The sequence below is a fragment of the Nuphar pumila genome, chromosome 3 (assembly GCF_984573655.1).
Source record: "Nuphar pumila chromosome 3, dmNupPumi1.hap1.1, whole genome shotgun sequence".
Classification (NCBI taxonomy): Eukaryota; Viridiplantae; Streptophyta; class Magnoliopsida; order Nymphaeales; family Nymphaeaceae; genus Nuphar; species Nuphar pumila.
Window position 1 is genome coordinate 115,497,042 of NC_143251.1, and position 22,408 is coordinate 115,519,449.

Here is a 22,408-nt window from a genome sequence, read left to right on the forward strand (position 1 = left end):
TAAATAGAAAGTTGTTGAAATATGTAACTGCTAAGGATAGCTCCTATTGTCATGCAAATCAGTTGTTGACTGATCCCTTGAATCAAGGGATCATATGTGTATTGTGACTTATAAATTTAATGGAAAGCCTCTCTCAAACCATCATTAGAGAGAGAGAGAGGGCACCGTGGATATTGGATCTTAACTTTAAAAGTTTTTTCTTTTATGGTATCGGAGCTCAGCCATCATGGCCTCAAGCTCAATGTCATTCTCTCAATCCAGTCGCACCGAAAATCAATATTCTTCATCAAACGTTGGCGGTTTAGTTCTCAATTAAAACCCATTCTGATCAGCAATGATCTTATGGGTTATGTTGATGGTAGTAAAGGGTGTCCTCTTCGTTATGTCAAAGGATCAACAGAATTAAATCCCTCGTATATTGCCTGGCTAAAACATGATCAACTATTAATGAGTTGATTGATCTCCTCATTAAGTGAATCAGTCTACAGTCAAGTGATTGGGCTAAGTTCCTCCTTCGAGGTTTGGAACTCTCTCAAGTCGTCATATGCAGCTCATTCAAGATCATGTGTGATGCAACTAAAAGGTCAACTTCAGGACCTCAAGAAAGGAAACAAATCTATCGATAGATATTTTCAGTAGGTCGGATTTTATATCTCATCAGTTGGTCGTTGCATCTAAACCGGTCCTTGAAGAGGATCTGGTTATGCAATTGTTGAAAGGCCTTCCCTCTGATTTTCATGCTTTTAAAACTTCTATAGAGACTCGTCCAAATCAAATCTCTTTGAATGAGCTCTATAGTCTTCTTCTAATTCAAGAAAGACATCTCATTGGCATCAATAAAACCAAGTCCGATCAGATTAATGCATTTGTGAACACGATACTCAAACCTAATTGTGAAAATCAAAATTGTGGAGGATTTACTCCAAGAGGCCATGGAAATCGAGGTCACTTTTGTGGTAGAGGTGGTCGACACTAAAATGATAAACCACACATCATATGCCAAATTTGTAAAAAATTGGGCCATTCATCCCGGACATGTTATCAGTTGCAAACTTATATTCAAAATAATCCAACGTCTCTTCCTAGTGCTTATCATGTGGCTCCTCACAATGACTCTAGTGATGACAACAACTGGTACCCAGACTCAGGCGCATCGCATCATGTTACAAGTGACTTAAATAATTTGTCTATTCACTCAGAATATCAAGGTGATGACAACGTCAAAATTGGAGATAGGTCAGGTTTGAGTATCAAGCATATCAGTTCCTCATTTTTTGATAAATTCATGATGAATGACATATTGCATGTGTCTCAAATCTCAAAAAATCTTTTAACAGTGCGGAAATTTGCTAAAGATAACAATGTATTTTTTGAATTTCACCCAAGTTGTTGCTATGTGAAAGATTGCAACACAGGGAGAACTCTTATTCAAGGGAAAAGTGAAGGAGGACTTTACAAAATGGCTCTCGCTAGAAATAAGCAGACATGTGTTTCAGAAAAAGACTGCATTGATCTTTGGCACAAGCACATGGGACATCCTGCACTTGATATTGTGGCAAAATTTTTGAATAAGTTTGGTTTGCCCTTTCAAGATTTCATTGAGAATAAGGTGTGTGAGGCATGTCAAGTAGAAAAAAGCCATCATTTACCAATAAACGGTTTGCTCGATATTATTTATTTCAATGTTTGGGGTCCGGCCCCAGTCACTAGTATTGAAGGTTTTCATTATTATACTTTATTTGTTGATGCCTATTCTAAGTACACTTGGTTATATCTACTTAAGCAAAAATCAAATTTATTTCAAGTCTTTCAAAAATTCAAAGCCCATGTTGAATTAGTTACAAGCTCTAAAATTAAGTTTCTTCACTCAGATTGGGGAGGCAAATATCAAGGGCTCTCAAAATTTCTCGTCATATTGTTGAATGTGGACTCACTATGATGGCTGAAGCCAGTATACTTCAAAAAGTGCTGCCAAGTATCTTATGAATAGGACTCCAACTAAAGTTATCAAAAGGAAAAGTCCAATTAAAGTATCCTTCAAAGTGGAATCAAATTATAAATTTTTAAAAATATTTGGTTGTGCTTACTTTCCATGAAACACAAAATGGAGGCCAAATATGAAAGATGCGTTATGGGATACCCTCCCAAACACTATGGTTATTTTTGTCAAAGTCTGAAAGCTGGAAAAATGTTTATTTCCCATCATGTCATATCATCGTCAACTTGGAAGCTGATAGATTCGAAAGTAATAGGACAGAATAAAAAAACTTCTCCTAGTGGGGCAGGCTATCAACTAAAGACCTCATCAGGAACTTGACAATCAATCATCCTATCACTGCTATACCGAGAGCGAATCAGAATTCTCCTAACGTTAGAAAGCTTGACTATACTACAAATATTGATATTGGTAGGAAAGAAAATAAACTTTCCCATACGTCATTTTCCTCTATGGATAGGGCGATGTGGCACCCAATAGACTTAGTTAGAAACGATTACAAATTGATCACATGTCCTCTTCTCAACAGCCTTTCCCGCGTTTATATCCTATCGTTGGTCAACCCTTAAGGCCCGCTTCTCGAAAAATAGAAAGGGAAGATCTGGGCGAAAAAGAAGTTGGGGGCATAGAGCCATAAGCGCAGTGGGAGAGACAGAGGACATGCTCATACGGTTCATAGAGGACCGAGTGGGGCTATGATCTTCTCATTGATTGTTGGGAACTGGAACTCCTATGTTTGAAATATGCCTTTATAGGGTTGTATGAGCGATAACGTCCATGTAAGGGCTCCGTGAGAAGGTCGATGGACGAAAATAGCCTTGTTGTACCTTACTCCTGTCTTCAATAGAGTCTGTTCTTTGTTTTTTGAGAGAGTATGCCAATATTATCTTAAAGAGGTGTGGGGGCAATGCTCGTGTGTTGACTTCCCACTTCCTACTGCAACCAAGAGAGAGAGAGAATGAGGAAGGTGGTGTGCGTAACAGGGGCGTCTGGTTACATAGCGTCGTGGCTGGTGAAACTCCTCCTTCATAGAGGCTACACCGTCAGAGCTACTGTCAGAGACCCAGGTTTTACTTTGTTTTGTTTTGTTTTGTTCTAAGTGAAATTCAATCGCCCCAGCTGTCGATGATTTGCTTAAAAAATAGGTACTTGAATGTCTGTGCGATTCTAAGCATTCCCGTGTGCGTATTTTAGTTTTATTTTTTATGGGTTTTTGGAGTTATGGACGATCATATGGTAACTTGGTCCAATGATGGAAGATGAACGTTTCTCTCTGACCATTTGGATTGCGTTAGTCTTATTTCCTATATAAGTTTGTTTCTTAAATAATGGGTGGATTGAATTTGGACGTTGGAATAGGAGGTCTTGTTCCACATATGCTCATTTGGAAAAGATTGTTGTTTATTATTGATTTTTGACGCAACTATATAAGGTTGATGTTTCTTAATGGAGGGATGTTGGGAGGTTTCTTAATGGAGGGATGTTGGGATTAACCACCAGGTTGGTGGTGTGGGTAACGCTCCCCATTAGTTTTGCTCTTTCCGTTAAACTCATTACAGAATACAAGGGAAACGGTTGTTCAACCGTTTCCATTAGGTGATTATAAAAGGGTTTCATAAGCAACCCATGAAGGTGTGCAAATACAAAGATTAGGAGGGAAGAAGGTCGACTCACCGTCTGCATACGGTAGCCTGCGCTTGTGGTGGCTGCAGACCGGCTGAGTTGAAGAGCGTCCTTCTCCGGCAACGTCCTTCGCCCTCCGTCAATAGCAGCCTCAGAGGTACGTTGTCTGCTTTTTCTGTTTTATTTTTGCAGGATCACCGCCATACAGGGATGCCGAATGGTTGCCATCGCCGGGAAAACCCCCAGCTGGACCCAACATTGGGTTATGGGCCCACACCCCGCTTCCGCTGCGAGGTGTGCTCTAGGTCGACCAGCAAAGCAGGTCACTGTGGGGTGACAGTGCTGCTGGTCACCGGCGCCTGTCGCCGTTAGGCGACAGACTGATTAAAAAAAAAAATCTCTTACCTCTGTTTTTTGGGGTTTCCTGTCGGTGAGGACCCCGCCGGCGTTTCACTCCTCATCCGCCATTTAAAGCGCTGTTGGGACCGTCGCCGGCGACTATTGAGTCGTCGGATTTCTGAAAAAGGCTCCTGCAGTTCCCAGTTTTTTTTCACTAGCGAATGAATGGTTGTTTTCGTCGGAGAAGAAGCGCCATCAGGCGGCGGCGTTGGTCGCCGGCGGACGGCGGCATTGGTCGCCGGCAGGCGCCGATGTTGATCGCCGGTAGGCGGCGGTGTTTGTCTCCGGCAGGCGGCGGTGTTTGTCGCCGGCAGGCGGCGGCGATGAGTGAAACTGCGAAATAGGGTTTTTTGAAAAACCCTATTTCGTATTTCACGTGTTTATCGGGATCCATTTATCGGATCCGGTATGCCCCAGGTCCGACCCGGATCAAGGAACCCCCGAGTCTGACCTGGATCTAAATCTTAACCGGGTCTGACCCAGATCCAGTTATTATCGGGTCCGACCCGGATCCAGTCATTACCGGATTTGACCTGGATCCGGTCAGTACCAGGTCTGACTCGGATTCGGTATGTACCGGGTCCGACCCGGATCTAGTTGCAACCGGGTCAGACCCGGATCCAGACCATACCGGGTCCGACCCGGATCCAGACCATACCGGGTCCAACCCGGATCCGGCCTATACCGGGTCCGACCTGGATCCGGATAACCCCGGGTTTGACCCGGATCCAGTTTGCAGTCGGGTCTGACCCGGATCCAGGAGGGTCCAGGCACTATTTGGCCTGAACCAGATCATGGACTGACTCAACCCCTTTCCGGGACCGGTTCAGAGCCGTTTTTGGCCGGTTCCTTCCAGTTTTTCACCGGTTTCGAGATGCTAAGACCCTGTTTTCTTAAATATAAGAAAATACAGGGATTTTGGCATACGGTTATAGGGTTTTTATGAACTTTTTGTTCATACTTGACCCGGTTCATAAGGTTCAGAACCGGTTCGGACCCTTGGATGACCAGTTCAGGGTTGTTTCAGACTGGTTCAGAGTGTTTTAAGACTGGTTCGTGGAACATATGACATGTTCATTCAGTTTTAGAACCACTTCAAGAGTCATATGTCTGGTCCATTCGGTTTACGGACTATTTTAAGATATAATTTTGCATATTAGCATTAAGAATAGTTAGATGAATGAGTGTTTTCATGTCACCAAAGTGACTGAATACACGTGAGTCATAAATGAATTTTATACTATCATACAGTTCCTAAGCCGATATGCACATTGTACTTAGATTCATGAAACGATAGACGACCCAAAGGTAGTTTTATCGTGTTTGGAATTTAAGTAGGGTAGAATAAGGTAAATGTGTCGAGATACATCACACATGAGTATCCAAAGGTACCTTGTGTTGATGGTCTAACTTCACATGAACCTTAGTTTTACCGAATATGGTCGGTAGGCGAAGTGGTTTCGCGTGTCAGAGCTCTTACCAAAGTAGGACTCTGATGACCCCCTTCACTCGCCTGGAAAGAAGCATATCAAGGGCCTTTATTATTTTGCTTTTTCCACTAAAGTTTTACTCTCGCATGAATGCTTCCTGATACGTGTCTTTTGTCATGCAGTTTCTAGTTCTGTGATTTTAGATGGCTCTAGCTCTATACCTTTTCTAGATGGATCTAATTTTAGTGATTGGAAAGAAACTGTTTTATTTGCATTAGGGTAAATGGATCTAGATCTTGCCTTAAGGATAGATGAACCCGCTGCCCTCACTGATCAGAGCACTGTTGATCAAAAGATTGCTTTTGAGAAATGGGAGCGCTCGAATAGGCTTAGCCTATTGCTTTTGCAATCTAAAGTAGCTAAGAACATTCGAAGTGCTATCCCACAATGCAGAATAGTGAGGTAATTCGTGAATGCCATTGAGGCACAGTTTGTGAGTTCAAACAAGGTCAGAGCCAGTACCCTGATGTCAAAACTGATATCTATGAAATATACTGGAGGGGGAAACATTCACCAGCATATTTTGGAGATGAGAAACATAGCATTTCAGCTGAATGACATGAAACTCACCATCTCTGATTCTTTCCTAGTGGATTTAGTCCTAACATCCTTACCCTTGGAATACGGACCTTTCAAAATCTCGTACAACACACATAATGATGAATGGACATTTAATGAACTTATGTCCAAGTGTGTTGAAGAAGAAGAGAGGATGAAAGGTGAGAAGGTGCAGAGTGCACATATGGCTTCTCATACGTCCAAGGTAGGACCAAGGAAGAATGCATTTAAGAGAAATGCTAGGAAGAAGCCAACTGGGGATAAGTCATCTCAAGACAAGCAATCCAACTCTACTCCCATAAAGTGCTTCTTTTGCAAGAAGAAGGGACACATAAAGGCAGATTGCATAAAGTACAAGAAGTGGTTGGAAAAGAGAGGTAATTTGTCATTTGTTTTTCATGAATGTAATTTATTACAAATTCCTGAAAATAGCTGGTGGATTGATTCTGGTGCTATTGTTCATATTTCCAACTGTCTACAGTTGTTCCTGAGCAGAAGGGAACCAACAATGCATGAGAAAAGCATCTATTCGGGAAACAAGATGCGTTCACATGTGAAGGGTGTTGGAACTTGCAGGATTACTCTGGATACAGGCGTAGTTTTAGATCTTCATGATGTCTTTTATATTCCATCGTATAGTAGAAACTTAATTTCAATTTCAAAGTTGGATAAATTTGGATATTGTTTTAAGTTTGAAAATTCCAAATTGTTCATATTCAGAAATTCAATTAAAATTAGTTCTGCATCAGTTTATGATGGTTTATATAGATTGAATGTGAAGATCCAAACTCAGGAGTCTTTGACTTCTGAATACGCATTGGTTGGAAATAAACGTAGCATGACAGATGATAAATCTTACATGCTTTGGCATCGAAGGTTGGGTCATATCTCTGAAAAGAGAATAAAGAGACTGGTAAATGAAGGGATCTTGCAATCTCTAGATTTTACTGACAATGACCCATGTGTTGATTGCATAAAGGCTAAGCATACAAACACATATAAAGAGGGTGTCAAACGCAGTAGTGAGATATTAGAAATAGTCCATACGGATGTATGTGGACCGTTTTCTCCCTGTTACACAGGCGAAAAATATTTCGTCACCTTTATTGATGACTATTCTCGGTATATGTATCTCTACTTGATTTTCGAAAAATCTGATGTTTTTCAGATGTTTAAGGAATTTAAGAAAGAAGTAGAGAAACAAACCGATAAGGTTATTAAAATAGTCAGGTCTGATAGAGGTGGCGAATATTATGGTAGGTTTACTGAGATGGGGTAAAGGGAAGGACCATTAGCGCGATTTCTTAAAGAGGAAGGCATTGTGCCTCAATATACTATGCCTGGTAGTGCCTATCAAAATGGTGTAGCTGAAAGGAGAAATCGTACGCTTAAAGAAATGGTCAGGGCCATGTTAAATTATTCAACACTTCCCATAAAGTTGTGGGGTGAAGCCTTAAGGACAACTGTGCATATTTTAAATAAGGTTCCTACGAAATCTGTGCCTAAAACTCCTTACGAGTTGTGGACAGGTAGGAAACCATCACTGTCTTATATGCACATATGGGGATGTCCTGCAGAGGTTAAACTATATAACCCCCACATTAAAGCCTTTGATCCAAGAACAACCAGTGGATATTTCATTGGTTATCCAGAAAGATAAAAAAGGGTACAGGTTTTATTGCCCATCTCACTCACCACAGATTGTTGAAACGGATAAGGCTAAATTCCTAGAAGATGGTTCAGTAGGATTGAATGCACTTCAAAGCATTGGTTTTGAGGAAATACATGATCCAGTTTCATCACCTGTTAAGGAAAACATCGAAAGATACCACATTGTTATTCCTAATGATGGTGTGGTTGATCATTCGATTGTTAATGCACAAATCCAAAGTGAACTTATTGTGGACAATGCGGAAGAGCACGAACAGGATGATCAGGTTCAATCTGAGCCTTAGGAACGACCTGTTTGGAGATCCACAAGGATTAGGAGATCTGCCATACATCCTGATTATGTGGTGTACCTTCAGGAGCCTGGTGATTTCATAGATATGGATGATGACCCGTTGACTTTTATGGAAGCTGTTGAAAGCAAACAATCTTCACACTGGATAGAAGCCATGAAAGAAGAGTTAGACTCTATGGCTAAAAATCAAGTGTGGGATCTTGTCACGTTACCTAAAGGAGTAAAGCCCGTAGGGTGTAAATGGGCCTTTAAGACCAAGAAGGACTCCAAAGGTAACATAGAGAGACATAAAGTAAGATTGGTTGCTAAAGGATTCACCCAGATGAAGGGCATTGACTATAATGAGACATTTTCTCATGTCTCAACTAAAGAGTCAATGAGGATTATTCTGGCCCTCGTAGCTCATTATGACTTAGAGCTACATCAGATGGATGTGAAAACAGCGTTCCTCAACGGGGATCTGAATGAAGAGGTATACATGAAACAACCTCTTGGTTTCTCTGAAAACGATCATTTGGTTTGTAAGCTTAACAAATCAATATATGGACTTAAACAGGCCTCCCGACAGTGGTATATTAAATTTTCCCAAGTCATTGTGACTTTCGGGTTTACAGAAAACATTATTGATCAATGTATATACCTTAAGGAAAGTGGGAGTAAGTTCATTATATTGATGTTGTATGTGGATGACATCTTACTTGCAACCAATGATATAAAGTTACTTTCAGGGACAAAACAGTTTCTTGCATCACATTTTGATATGAAAGATATGGGTGAGGCTGCTTATGCTCTTGGCATTGAGATTCGTCGAGACCGAGCAAAATGTTTTCTAGGCCTCTCCCAAAGATCTTATATAGAAAAGGTGTTAAAGCGATATGGGATGGAGAATTGTTCTCCTACTTCTACACCCATATCAAAAGGTGACAAGCTGAGCCTAAAGGATTGTCCACAGAACGATATTGACAAAGCACAGATGAGTGCTTATCCATATGCATCAGTTGTTGGCAGCTTGCAGTACGCGCAGACATGTTCTAGACCAGATATTTCTTTTGCAGTAGGGGTACTTGGCATATTTCAGTCTAACCCAGGTTTACCCCATTGGAAGGCTGCCAAGAAAGTCTTGCGGTACTTGCAAGGGACAAAAGACTATATGCTAACGTATCATAAAGTTGATCACCTCGAGGTCATTGGCAACTCAAATGCGGATTTAGGAGGATGCCTTGATAGTAAAAAGTCTACTACTGGGTACGTCTTCTGTAATAACCATAATTTTAGACATTTATTTAAATATATATATATATATATATATATTAAGCGAACTCGAGGATCCACAGTTGGATCCACTTGGATCCAACTTGCGGATCCATATTGATGGGGGTTAAATTATATGTATAATGTGAAATTCAAATTAAATAAATAATTAACATTAATTATAAAAAATAAAAAATAAATAAACAACTGTCGGACCCACAGTTGGACCCGCAAGGATCCAACTGAGGATCCGCTAGCGTTTGGCGACCCGGATCCAGTTGTAGACTGGATTTGGTATCGCGGGTCACGGGCTCGGACCCGGACCTGATTTCACTTATTAAGGGGGGGCGTGAAACAGAAGCCCGATTCTTGTTTTCAAGAATGGGGAAACAGAAGGGGGAGGGGGGTTACGCAGGGCATAACCAACCCCGCGTCCCGCCGATAAAGGGGGGAGTGGAGAGAGAGTTTTGCCCTCTCCACTCATTCTCTCTCTTTCTTTCACTCGATCTCTCTCTCCCTCGTCTCTCTCTCTCTCTCTGTCTGTGTGTACATCGGAGAAGAAGGGCATGCCAGAGTGAGGGTTTGTCGCCGGCAAGGCTCCGGCCATCCGCAACCAAACGGGGCTTCATCGGTCACGGCAGTGGGTGGAGCAACATCAGCCGACCCAACCCACGCGATTGCAGCCTTCGATCGCCGGAGAGATCGCCGGAAAATTCTTCAAAAGGTACGGGTCTTCTTGGAAACGAGGTGAGGGATCGAACATGGGTTCGATTCCATGTGGGGGTTTGAGGGAAGGATTTGGGGTTTATGTCAACCTAAACCTAAAACCCCAAATCTATGATTTGGGGGTTTCGGGTCTTTCCAGATGAGGGGTGTTTTCCTTTGTTTTTAGTTGGGGGTCTAAATTTTTGTCGGTTAAGGGTTTTAGATTTGGGATTCTCAGTGTTCTTGATAGAAGGGGAGGTACGATGTTTGTTGATCCCTGTTTGGGGATCTCGGTTGGGGTAAAAATCCCAAACCTAGAATCAGGTAAGTCATTACTGCAAATTTGTCACCATGCTACTCGACTCCTGGAGCTGATTTTTTTATGTATCGTAACTTGGGTGCAAATATTAACTATTAGTCCATTCCTGATTTTATATTTTCCCTAAAAATCCATGAGGCTAATGTGAAACAGTGCAACTAATGATAGATGCATATATATATATATATATATATATATATATATATATATATATATATATATATATACATCGATCGACTGACACGATGATGGCCTCTTGTTGGGTTATCGAGTAAAATCGTTTTTGGTTTTTTTTTAAAATTAAAAATAAGTAAGAAATCTGTAATGTATAGTTACAAGTGTAGCTTCTTGTAATGTCTGAATGTTTTAAGTCCTGCTTGTTATAAGAATACACCGTGTAATGAGTGTAAATTTCAATATATTAGCACATCCAGATATACTTGTTTATGTCGATAACATGTAATACTTACATTCTCTTGTTCTGAGGAAATGGCATTAGTACCCATTTTGGATTTTTTTTTTCATTGTTGCATCACAACATCGACTGTCAGATGTATGGGTTGTACACAACCTAATGAAGAACGAGTTCAATGACAGTTAATGGAATTCTGCTCTATGTTTCAGAATACATTGATTTTCAGTGTTAAGCATAAAGATGTTCAAAGTAATTACATACTGTACATTAACTTCGGTTTATAGTTTTAAGTCCATTGATAATGTTTGAATTTTTGGGGTATTAAATAAAATCAATTGTTGCTATATACTCACGGATATGGAGACTTTTCTGTAAGTATAAGACAACCAAATTTGGTTTAATAACACAAAATTGTGGCTCGGTATGGAACTTGTACATGGAAAACAGAAAATTTTCCAGTAAGTGTAAATGAAATTGCATATCAGAACTATGTATTGTATATTTTCCTGAAATTTTATTTCCAGATTAAAGCATGAATAGTGTAATACACTGCTGCTAGGTTCATGAATTGTTAAAGTCCGACAGAATCTTGCATGCATTACCTAATGTGGTGCTGTAGGCTGTCTATTGGCATAAGATGGTGCTTGAGTGTGGTTAAGCTCAAAGTTTGTAAGATGTAGCGTGGAATCATTGCAACATAACCCGAAAATTTTCAGTTGTGTATAATAGTGCTCATGTTACACTGTTTAGGGAGGATGGACATATAAAACTGAAATTTTATATGTAATGTATCTTGCTTTGTTGTCTCTAGTTGAACATTATATTTTTGTCTAGAGTCCATGTGTTATTTAAAAGCTTGTGTATTGGATTGTATGGAAACACTTGCCGTGGAGGTTTATGCTTTCACTTGACTGTTATGATTATGGTACGCATGAGTGTGAGCATGATTCAATTATTAGTAAGTCTTTTTGAACATGTACGCTTGATTTATATGTGAAATGGTACATGTACACTCACACACTTAAAGAAACCATGGATTTGGTTAATGCCCATATGTGATGTAGGTAACACACACATATTGAAAATGCATATGAATGAATTATGACATGCATATATTTGGGTTTATGATTTCATAAGTGCACATGCTTTTGGCACTTTGGCCTAGTGTTATGAATGAAACACTAATTTGGTTTTATTATGTGGTGCATTGATGGCCTAAATGGACATCATTGGCCTGGTGAGCCGTGGGTTTGGTTTTCTTTCACATATGTATTTAACTGCATCACTTGAACCACATAAGATGGTTTGACACTTTACTACACTGTTCTAGTGGTTTATACGGGCTGGAGTCCCGAATGGGTCCCCGCAAGGGAGGATGCGGGTTTTCACTTTACTTTTGCATATGGTGTTGCAAACTTAAAGAATGGACTTAAATAAAAATATAATGGATAAGAACAGTGTAATATACATTCTGGGATATCTCATCTGGAGTATGAGAATCTTGGATATCCGGTCTTGGGGAGACTGTGAGGATACGAAAACTCCGTGTGCTGTAAAATTGTCCCCCGAACCCGATATTGAGGTTCTTTCTCCTGGCCACGGTTTTAGGGAGAATCCGCCACTTTACCCGGGAGTGGTGTGTTAGTCACAACTGTGAGGTTTATGGTACCAAGGAAGTGGCATTTGTGGGCGTGGGGTGTCCCTTGTGTCCCCGACATTAGATGTGGAGGTCTAATGTTCCGATGGATGGTGCTGTTTCCTTATATCGGTCGAGGGCTAAGTTGGAACCCAGTAATAAAATACAAATTGTGTGTTAAGCTACCCTGGGAACCTACTTGACCTCGGAGATTGTACCTGTTTGGTGTATCCGCGGGCAACAGAAATTAAAAAGAGGAACTTAAGGTTGTGTGCATCTAATAGGGCATGCATATGGAAAGATGAAACTTAAATGAAAGATAACAGAAGAAATCATGCATTGCAGATAATCATGCATTTTTCTGTTATGCATTAGATCATGCATGTTTGAATCATTCTTGATATCATGGCATCATTTGATGGTAGCATATGATTTACTTTGTGAAATCATGCTGCAAGGTTTGGCTATTTAGTTCCTGATATATGGTATTGTTTTACTATTCTTGACTGGTGAGCATATGAAATTGTCGGTAGTCATGAATATTTGAATGTTGCAACTTTATATCTGCATTCACTCAAATCATTACTTGAAATCTTATCCATGTTATTTGTCTCACCTGGTTTCTTTAGAAGTAGCTGTGCTCAGAATTTCGGTTCTGACACCCTACTTTGTTGGTTTTTTACAGGAGCATGGTGAACAATGAGGCTGGACTGACTACTGGGGATGGATGAGAGTCATACTTGCGCTTGTCAGTTTCAGCAGGGGACATAGTGGCTCTAGTTTTACTTCTTTTAGTTCTTTTAATTTCTGCAGTTGATTACTTCACTTTTGAGTTGTGTATGAGACTCTTATTGGTTCTTTAATAAAAGAGTTTTAGTTGGTTCTTATGGATGATGATTGCAACTTCGTTTGTGGTGGTTGGGCTATCCAATGAAAAGTGGAACTGTGAGGACCCCAGATCTCTGGGAAGGTTTCCGCATTAAAAAAAAAAATCGCATTTTTAAAGGGTATGGATTGGGGTCGTTACATCTTCTTACTTGCTGGGGGAGCGATCTCTCACTGTTGCCTACACCATGGAGGCAGAATTCATTGCATTGTACGAGACTACTTCGCAGGCTATATGGTTAAAGAACTTCATATCACAGTTAAAGGTGATCGATTCCATTGGGAAGTCACTGAAGGTCTACTGTGATAATGAAGTTGCGGTGTCCTTTTCAAACAACAACAAAAGTACTACGTCATGCAAGCATATGGAATTGAAGTATTTTGTTGTTAAAGAAAGGACAGAGAATCATTTAGTGCATATTGTCAATATTGGTACCAAAGAGATGATAGCTGATCCTCTTACTAAAGGGCTAGCACCGGGATTATATTTCGAACATGTAATGAGGATGGGATTGTTAAACTCTTTTTGACATATGCATGTAAATAAAGTGATCACTTTCAGTTTTGATTCTCATTATGGTTGTTGTCAATCTCCTAAGGATTAGAGATTCAACTAAGGACCTTTAGAATAGAATATAAAGGTCATTTTATTCATCAAGTTATTCCCATAAGATTTTCTAGTTAAAGAGTTTATCGTCGGAGCAAGTAGGAGAATGTTGGGATTAACCACCACGTTGGTGGTGGTTACCCACGATGTGGGTAACGCTCCCCATTAGTTTTGCTCTTTCCGTTAAACTCATTACCGAATAAAAGGGAAACGGTTGTTCAACCGTTTCCATTCGATGATTATAAAAGGGTTTCATAAGCAACCCATGAAGGTGTACAAATACAAAGATTAGGAGGGAAGAAGATCGACTCACCGTTTGCATACGGTAGCTTGCGCTTGTGGTGGCTGCAGACCGGCTGAGTTGAAGAGCGCCCTTCTCCGGCAACGTCCTCCGCCCTCCGTCAATGGCAGCCTCAGGTACGCTGTCTGCTTTTTCTGTTTTGTTTTTGCAGGGTCACCGCCATACAGGGATGCCGAATGGTTGCCGTCGCCGGGAAAACCCCCAGCCAGACCCAACAAGGGATTGTTACAATACGAATGGAGAACTTGAACAATAATCTCCTTATCCGCTCCACAAAAAGAAAAGATTGAAAAAGAAGAAATTGCACGGATGAGACTCTGAACATGTGATCATTGTGAAATAATGAATATGAGGAAGTGGTAAAAACTTGAAGTACTGAATTCTGTATACTTTTGGATAGCCAAGAATGGGGCTAGCCTGTGGTGGGATTCAAGCCCGAGATTATCTGGTCCATATATCTTATTTAAGCTGAGATCTATTGTCTTGATTTATGCTGAAGGTTTACATGTTGATATTGTTTCCATTTGTGGTGGCGTTGCATCGGATTGGCTCTTTACTCTATCTTCCAATATCCTCTTTCTGAGGACTGGATAAGCAACACATTGTAGTGTTTGCAGTTCTCATATTCTTTGTGATGTGAAACACTGTTTTATTGAAGTTCCATTTTGAATACATTTCTTATGAGGATTTCATTCCTCTTAAGCATCATTTTCCCTTTCCAGAATTGTTAGGTTTTTTACTAAGAAATTTGCTTGATTTCTCAAATTTGTCCTATCAATTTCTTCAAATCATTTTCTTCCGCTCATTTTTCTTCCTATTTTTAAATTATTTCTCTTTCCTTTTGGAAAAATATTTTATCATTTTGGTTTTTTAATCCATCTAGAATTGCTCGAACAATTTTTTTTTTCGTTTTATTCCAGTGCTTACACCAACACATCATTTGGATTCAGATGTCATGTAACATATCTTGTATCTATGTACATAATTGGCATTGGAAATCTTTTTAGTAGCTTGCCCTGGTCTCTCTATGACTTTTTCCTTTTGATTAATCTGCTTATTATCAACATATGGATTTTCAGATGATGCAAATAAGACACAACATTTGCGTGCTCTTGATGGAGCCAGTGAAAGGCTTCATTTGTTCAAAGCCAACCTACTGGATGAGGGAGCCTTTGATGATGCTGTCAGTGGCTGTGCAGGTGTTTTCCATACAGCATCACCGTTCTACCATAATGTGCAAGACCCACGGGTTCATCCTATGCCCTTTTTCTTTTCAGACAGTTGCCATTCATTTCTTGCTCTATTCATGCACTTCTGCTCTTTTTGGTATGCCTTATCTTTCCTAATATTGTTTCTGTTTGTCGTGCACAACTCAAGTACATGAACAGTAGAGAAGAACATAAAAAAGCTAATAACCATCCATTTTGCATCTTTATTTTATCCAATAGCATTTTATACTTGTATTTATTTGATAATTTTTTAGCATCTTCAACTCCTCGCTTGTTATATTCATTTCTTGACCATTTTCATTTTGTTTGCTCTTACATATCAGGCTGAATTAATTGATCCTGCAGTTAAAGGCACATTAAATGTTCTCGGATCATGTGCCAAGTCTTTTTCCATTAGAAGGGTGGTTGTGACATCATCTTTGGCTGCTGTTGTCTTTAATCGATGGGCACGTACTCCTGATGTGGTAGTTGATGAGACTTGGTTTTCAGATGCAGATTTCTGTAGGGAAGCAAAGGTTGATGGACTTTATACAGTGATTCATCTCTCTCCCTCTCTCTCAAATTTTTTTCTGATGACTTCCTTTACCTGAGGACTTTCTGGTTAACCTTTTATTCATAATGGTGTAACAAGTACGGATTTTTTTTTTAAGATTAGTACTATATAATCAAGAAAAAAAATTAACACGGTAAAATGCTCCGATTATATCCTTTGGTTGATTTTTTTTGTGTTATATCTGAAGTGATTGTGCTCTTGTTTTAGATCTAAAAGGAAAGTTGTGTCTAGTTCCTCTGTTTTAGTTATGTGGGCTAATAGGAAATAAGTGGTTAGCAGAAGCTGCATTGATTCTGCTGCCATGTCTTTCTTCTTTAGGGTTTCTTGGGCGTTTCCTGGCTATGCTTTCATATATTTTTTTGGTGGTCTGTCATTTCCACCTCTTGATACTTCTCTCTATGCTGCTACTCCTGGTTTTATCAAATGGAGAACTATTTTTGCAAGAAATTTTTTCTCTGACAGATCAGCATCTTTTACTCATTAATTAATTCTTGTTCTTTTTCAAAATTGTATTCATCATGTCTGATTATTCTCACTTTAACAGTCACTTCATAAGTTTCTTCTACTTACAGTGTTCTACTGCTTGCAGTCATGGTATGTACTTTCAAAAACCTTGGCTGAGGAGAATGCTTGGAAGTTTGCAGGAGAGACCAAAATGGACGTAGTCACGATAAATCCTGCAATGGTTATTGGTCCTCTTTTGCAGCCGACACTGAATACCAGTGCTGCTGCAATCTTGAATCTTACAAATGGTAAGCATGGGATTTCTAACCATTTTCACTTTGTACTCTGACATGGACCGAAACAAAGGAAAAAATCACATCCATTTAGGTATAGAAAAAAAGTCTATATGATATATCTTAGATATAATTAAATCAGTGACTGAGAGCAGCTGTCTTAAATTGCATCCACTGTTGATGTGAAGAATTTCAGAAAATTTGACAGTCTGGATTTTTCAATGTTAGAATCTGTCCTATACTTTTCAACAATGAAGATCCATTGGGAAAGCTGGATAAGTCATATGTACAACTCGTCTTTATGTACCATAGACAGCAAAATAAAATAATGTTTATGCTAGGCTTAAAAAGTCTGCAAGTTCTTGCAAAGATAAACTGTGGAGGAGTCAATTGCTGAAATAGGACAAAATGAAGGATTCTATTCTTTTAATTTTTATGCAATTAATAACATGAAACCTTATTTCTTAACTCCTCTTTTGCAAATGATTTTATCATGCTAGGACTTAAGGGATTTGGCTTGTTGAAAGATAAATATACAGATAGAATGGTTGATTGTACTGATTGATATGTCCTGATGAATAAGAGGAGCCCTTATTCACCCAGCTTATTCATTAAAAAAGAAAAAGAACAAAAAAACTTCATAAATATCATGAAAATTTGTAAATAGTGGCAAAATCCGGGAAGGCAATCACTGAGGCAAGTTTGGCCAGTTTTAATAGCATGATCTACCGACGAAATAGCCAGCTACTACTTCAATAATGAATATGTGATAATTAAGACTTTTATCAGGAAAAAGTACAAAAGGTGGCAAGAGATCATCATATAGCTTACATTGATTAAACTAGTTTGAAGAAAGAGGTTGGAAAAACACATAATTATGGAACCAGTGTGCTTATGAGCAATGTTGTCAGAATCAGTATCGAGCCATAATCGATTTTGAAAATAATTCAGAGAATTGGCCAATTTAGATTTGAGCCTAATTGAGCTGAATCAGCCAATGTTTTGCCAGAACATGACAAATGTCATTAAAAATAAAAAAGAAAAGAAAAATATAAAAAAATGTTTTAAAAGAACTTAAAAATTATTAAACTGAATCGGCCCTTTGTAGAATCGATTTTGAGCCGAATCGATATGAATCGGCTGATTCAGGCCGATTCACAACGATTCTTACAACAATGCTTAGTTGGACTTTTAGTCTTTGGATAGTCTCTGAAAAGGTGGGACTTTCTTTATCTGGACTACACTCTTTTTTCCTTAACATAAATGGCGAGGATTCCTAAAAATATGTGGGTCTTCCTTTCTGACTATAATAGATTTCATATTATGCAGCTATTCTCTTGAGAGCTTGAAGTTGTTACTGGAGTATATGGTTTTAGGCACCTTTCAAACAGCGAGATGCATCCATGGTTTGTATATATCTAAAATGTGTAGCAGATATGGTTTCTACAATCAGCTCAACATTTGGCCCGCACACCTGCATTATCTGTAGATGTATCACATAGGTCATTCTTAACTATATCACTTGTAAAGCATGTAATGCCGTGTTGATGGATGGGTTGACCTGTAAGCATAGCATGATTAAAACTCTGGCTGGTGATATCTCTAATGCCTTTATGTTCTAATGGAATGCCGAACAATTTATTCTCTTTATTTTTCTGCCACATACAGGTAATCCAACATTTCGAAATGCAAGTTTTGGATGGGTTAATGTCAAAGATGTTGCTGAGGCTCATATTCTAGCATTTGAGGATGCCTCAGCCAGTGGAAGATATTGTATGGTTGAGAGGGTTGCCCATAGTTCAGAACTAGTGAAAATTCTCCGTGAGCTATACCCTGATTGCAAGCTTCCAGAAAAGTAGGCTTTCCAGAGTTGAATTTTGTGAACTCTTTTATTTATTGCCACAAACTTTTGTGGAGGGTTCTTGAATTGCATTTCGTTTCAGGTTTCATATTTTGCAGTCAACCGCACAAAGTGTTGGTTCTCAGACTTTTGTTGTAAGATATATGTTTCTTTCAAAAGGTGTCTGAGACTCTGAAGTGTAATACATATTAATAATTCTTTATTTCATAAAGAAAAATATTAATCATTCTTTATAAGTAATATATTGCATCTTGAATCTATTAATAAGAGGGGAAAAAAGGAATTTTTGGTGCTAAAGATGCGGGACACACATGTAGTGGGTTTTGCAGTTTTGCTTGATTTACTATGCTTTTTGGCTCCATTTGATGATCTTGCTCAAGTATATTTTGGAAATGTGTATCGATATTTGACTTTTTCATGGTATATGTCTGTTCTTTGTTGTTAATGTGATACTACTACTAGGAGTAGCACTTGTTACAGTTGTGCATTGATCTTGCTATGTTTGAAGTGCATCATGCATCATATATGCATGTGCCTTCCACATGTGCCCATCTTAATATGTTAAGTTTCTATTACACATGAAATGGTCCATGGTTGGTATGGTTTCACCTGCAAGTTGTGCATTTCTTGGTTCTGCTAGAGATGTTAATGATCGATTCCTTGTTTTGCAGGTGTGAAGATGACAAACCTTTTGTTCCTACATACCAAGTATCCAAAGAGAAAATTCAAAAGTTGGGAATCAATTATATTCCTTTAGAAGTGAGCCTCAAAGAGACTGTTGAAAGCCTGAAGGAGAAAAAATTTGCCAATCTTTAATATGGCATTTCCCAATTGGCATGCTGGCATGAACTGCTTCCGACTGTTGATTTTAAAGGCTGTTGGATGTGAACCACGTAGTGGGCGAGAATAAAATGTTCTGCTGGATGATAATGAACTATAGACTACAATATATGTTTGTGTTAGTTGGCAGACTAAATTGTGATCATACTTGGATTTGTTTGATCTTTGAAACCTCCAATCAACTTTGTTCCAGATTCTGATTAGTTTATATGACATTCTATGGGGATCTGGAATAAGTTAATAACATTGTGATTCTCTCTTTCTCTCTCTCTCTCTCTCTCTCTGGTTTCTGCAGAATGCCAAAACACCTAAGGGCCATGACTTTGCATCAGTGTCCATATTAAAATAGATATATGTTTTTATAGCAACCTTTGAATTATATTGAAGAGCATTTGAATTAGTATTTTGAGGATGGTTCTCACGTTTTAGAGTTACATGTGTTGTTTTGGGTCAAAATTATTTGTCTTTTGAACAAAGCTCATTGGCCAAATAACCCTTTCTTTGCTTAAGTTTTTGGAAAATGGTTTTGGAGGGAAAGTTCACTTTATAAAATTCGTTTAGTCCCACATTTCCCACATCTATCATTTTTGAGAAATACAAATGAGTTTAAATTGAGTAGACTATGAGGGCTTATTAATTAAACTTTTAATTTTGGACTTGAATTTAGATTTGGATTTGGCTTTAGACTTGGTTTTGGCTTTGAACTTGTATTTTGATTCGAATTTGGTTTAGCTTGGTCTTTATTTGATTTTGATCATTTTTTTTCTACTCTTTGTGGACCTTTTTCTACCCCATAAAACCTTTTTAAAAAATATTTAAAACCGTCTTAAAGAAAATTTTAAACAAAAAATAGTTTGGGAGGTTGACCAACCAATCAAGGGACATTTTGGACCATAATTGAGTGCACCACCTAACCCAAACGGCTAGCTCAATGTTCTAGACGTTAGTCGGTGCGTGCTTGAAAGGTTCTTTAGTCTTAGTGTGACTTTTCATGGCTTAGCTGGTGGGCTCTTTTTTTCTTCTTTTCATCTTTTCACTCTTGCTTTTTTTTTTTCTCTATGTGATTGCTCGGGATAATCGTGTCATGGTAGTTGATTGTCTTAATGTGAAAGATGATCAAGAAAAGCACAAGCGGTGAGGGTTTGATTGTATCTCAGAAGTGAAGTTGCAGTTCACCCATATACCCTCATTTTTTACTCACGGGAAAAATTGTCACTTTTAAGAAAGCGGCATAGTGTGCACCTTTAAGCCATTTTGTGCAAAAATTCAGACAATTTAAAAGTGACATCATGCCTAATGATGACTATGTAGGGAGATGTTTGATTGATCATAAAAAGTTGAATGGTGTAAGGTACATTGTTTGGCCCATCGCGAGTGAACAAGTGCTTTCTTTCGCAAAATTTGACCCTACAAATCATGTTTTTTTTTTATAAAACATGGTTGTTTAATCCTTGAATATTTATGAAAATCTTATATCATCGATTTTTAAACCTTATAAAAACCTAACGGCATGTTGGAATCGAAAATTCAAGAGTCAATTCTTATAAAATCAACTATGTAAACATCTATACGGCCAAATTTAAGAAAAACATGGAAAACCCTTCAAAAGCTTAGCAGGCTGGCAGTAGACATTTACTACCTACTATATAATATATATATATATATATACATATATATATACACACACACACACACATATATATATATATATATATATATATATATATATATAGAGAGAGAGAGAGAGAGAGAGAGAGCTGAACAAAAAAAAATTGATGCCTTCGTAGCCATTGATTTTGGATCACTGGAAAAACCTATATACAGGTCAGATTCTGGTGGTCCAAAAGCCGGTTCCCACTAAACAAAACCTATAGATCACATATATGGTGTTAGATGTGAGAAAAAAATACAAAAAACTACGATATATATATATATAGGCTACTAATGAAGTAAAAAAACTAATGAGTAGAAATCACATTTTTCTTCAAAATTTTTCAATTTTTTTGTAAATCAAATGTTACATATGTGATCTACATGGTTTGTTTAGTAGAAAACTTGTTTTGAATCATGTGATTATGACACGTAATTAGGTTTTTAAAGGGGTCCAAAAATCAATGGCACACAATGTATCAAAGTTTTATAACTCAAAAGATCACTTTTTTACATTAGAAAAACACGATACAAGGCTTGATCCTTAGCAAAAAAAACCATGTTGAACACATCTATGTGGTTAAATTGAGTCCATACAACATGCACCTATGATTTCTAGCTCATTAATTTCATACCTTCATTAGTAGCCAATATTTACCCTATATATACAAAAAGTGGTAGTTGCTTAATCAATAGCTGCTTAAACGGAATGCAAACACACTGACCATCCATAGTGCGTGCTTGATGGATGGTCAGCATACAAAAACACCAAAAAAAAGCATAAAATGTTGAGTAAAGGCAAACAATTATGCTTTAGTGCTTTTGAAGCGCTGCTAAAGGTCCCACTTTCACTGAGACCTTTAGCAACACTTTAAAACACTGTTAAAGTGTCATAAGGATTCCCCCGGTATTTATATAAAGGGGCTTTAGCAGCATTTTGAAGCACTGCTAAAGATCCCAGCGGAATTGAGACCTTTACCCGCGCTTCAAAAGCGCCCCCTTTTCGCCATTTTTGCAAGTGAAAAATGCTGAGCGTCCATTGCTAGTTGAAACGTCATCATGGCAATGATACTCTAACATGTTTGAGTGCCTTTGATGTCATATATATTTATATAGAGAGAGAACTGAACATATTAGGCCCTATTTCTCGTTCTGCCCCATAGGTTTTAGGTATTTTATGATATATCTGAACCGTTATATGTGTTTAGCATAATCAATTTAGTGAGAATCGACTCTTGGATCATGTTTTTTCGACAAAAAAACATGTTTTTATGAGTCGGGAAAAACTGGTACCTTCATAGCCATTGATTTTGGATCACTGGAAAAACCTGTATACAGGTCAGATTCCGGCGATCCAAAAAATCCGGTTCCCACTAAACAAAACCTATAG

The 22,408-nt window shown here is 38.4% G+C and overlaps 1 protein-coding gene across 2 annotated transcripts; it reads left to right on the plus strand.

The window, feature by feature from the left end:
- The first annotated feature begins 226 nt into the window (after window positions 1–226).
- Window positions 227–19,504, plus strand: LOC149843389 (cinnamoyl-CoA reductase CAD2-like). Of its 2 annotated transcripts, XM_089999757.1 has the most exons (7): window positions 227–243; window positions 2,960–3,063; window positions 15,228–15,397; window positions 15,701–15,892; window positions 16,520–16,682; window positions 18,336–18,522; window positions 19,200–19,504. In XM_089999757.1, exons 1-7 carry the CDS (start codon window positions 227–229, stop codon window positions 19,342–19,344), a joined length of 978 nt encoding a protein of 325 aa, XP_089855883.1. In that variant the 3' UTR covers window positions 19,345–19,504. The 2 variants fall into 2 exon arrangements, with proteins under 2 accessions (XP_089855883.1, XP_089855882.1); XM_089999756.1 differs by lacking the exon at window positions 227–243 and having other exon boundaries at window positions 2,955–3,063.
- Window positions 19,505–22,408: the final 2,904 nt, after the last annotated feature.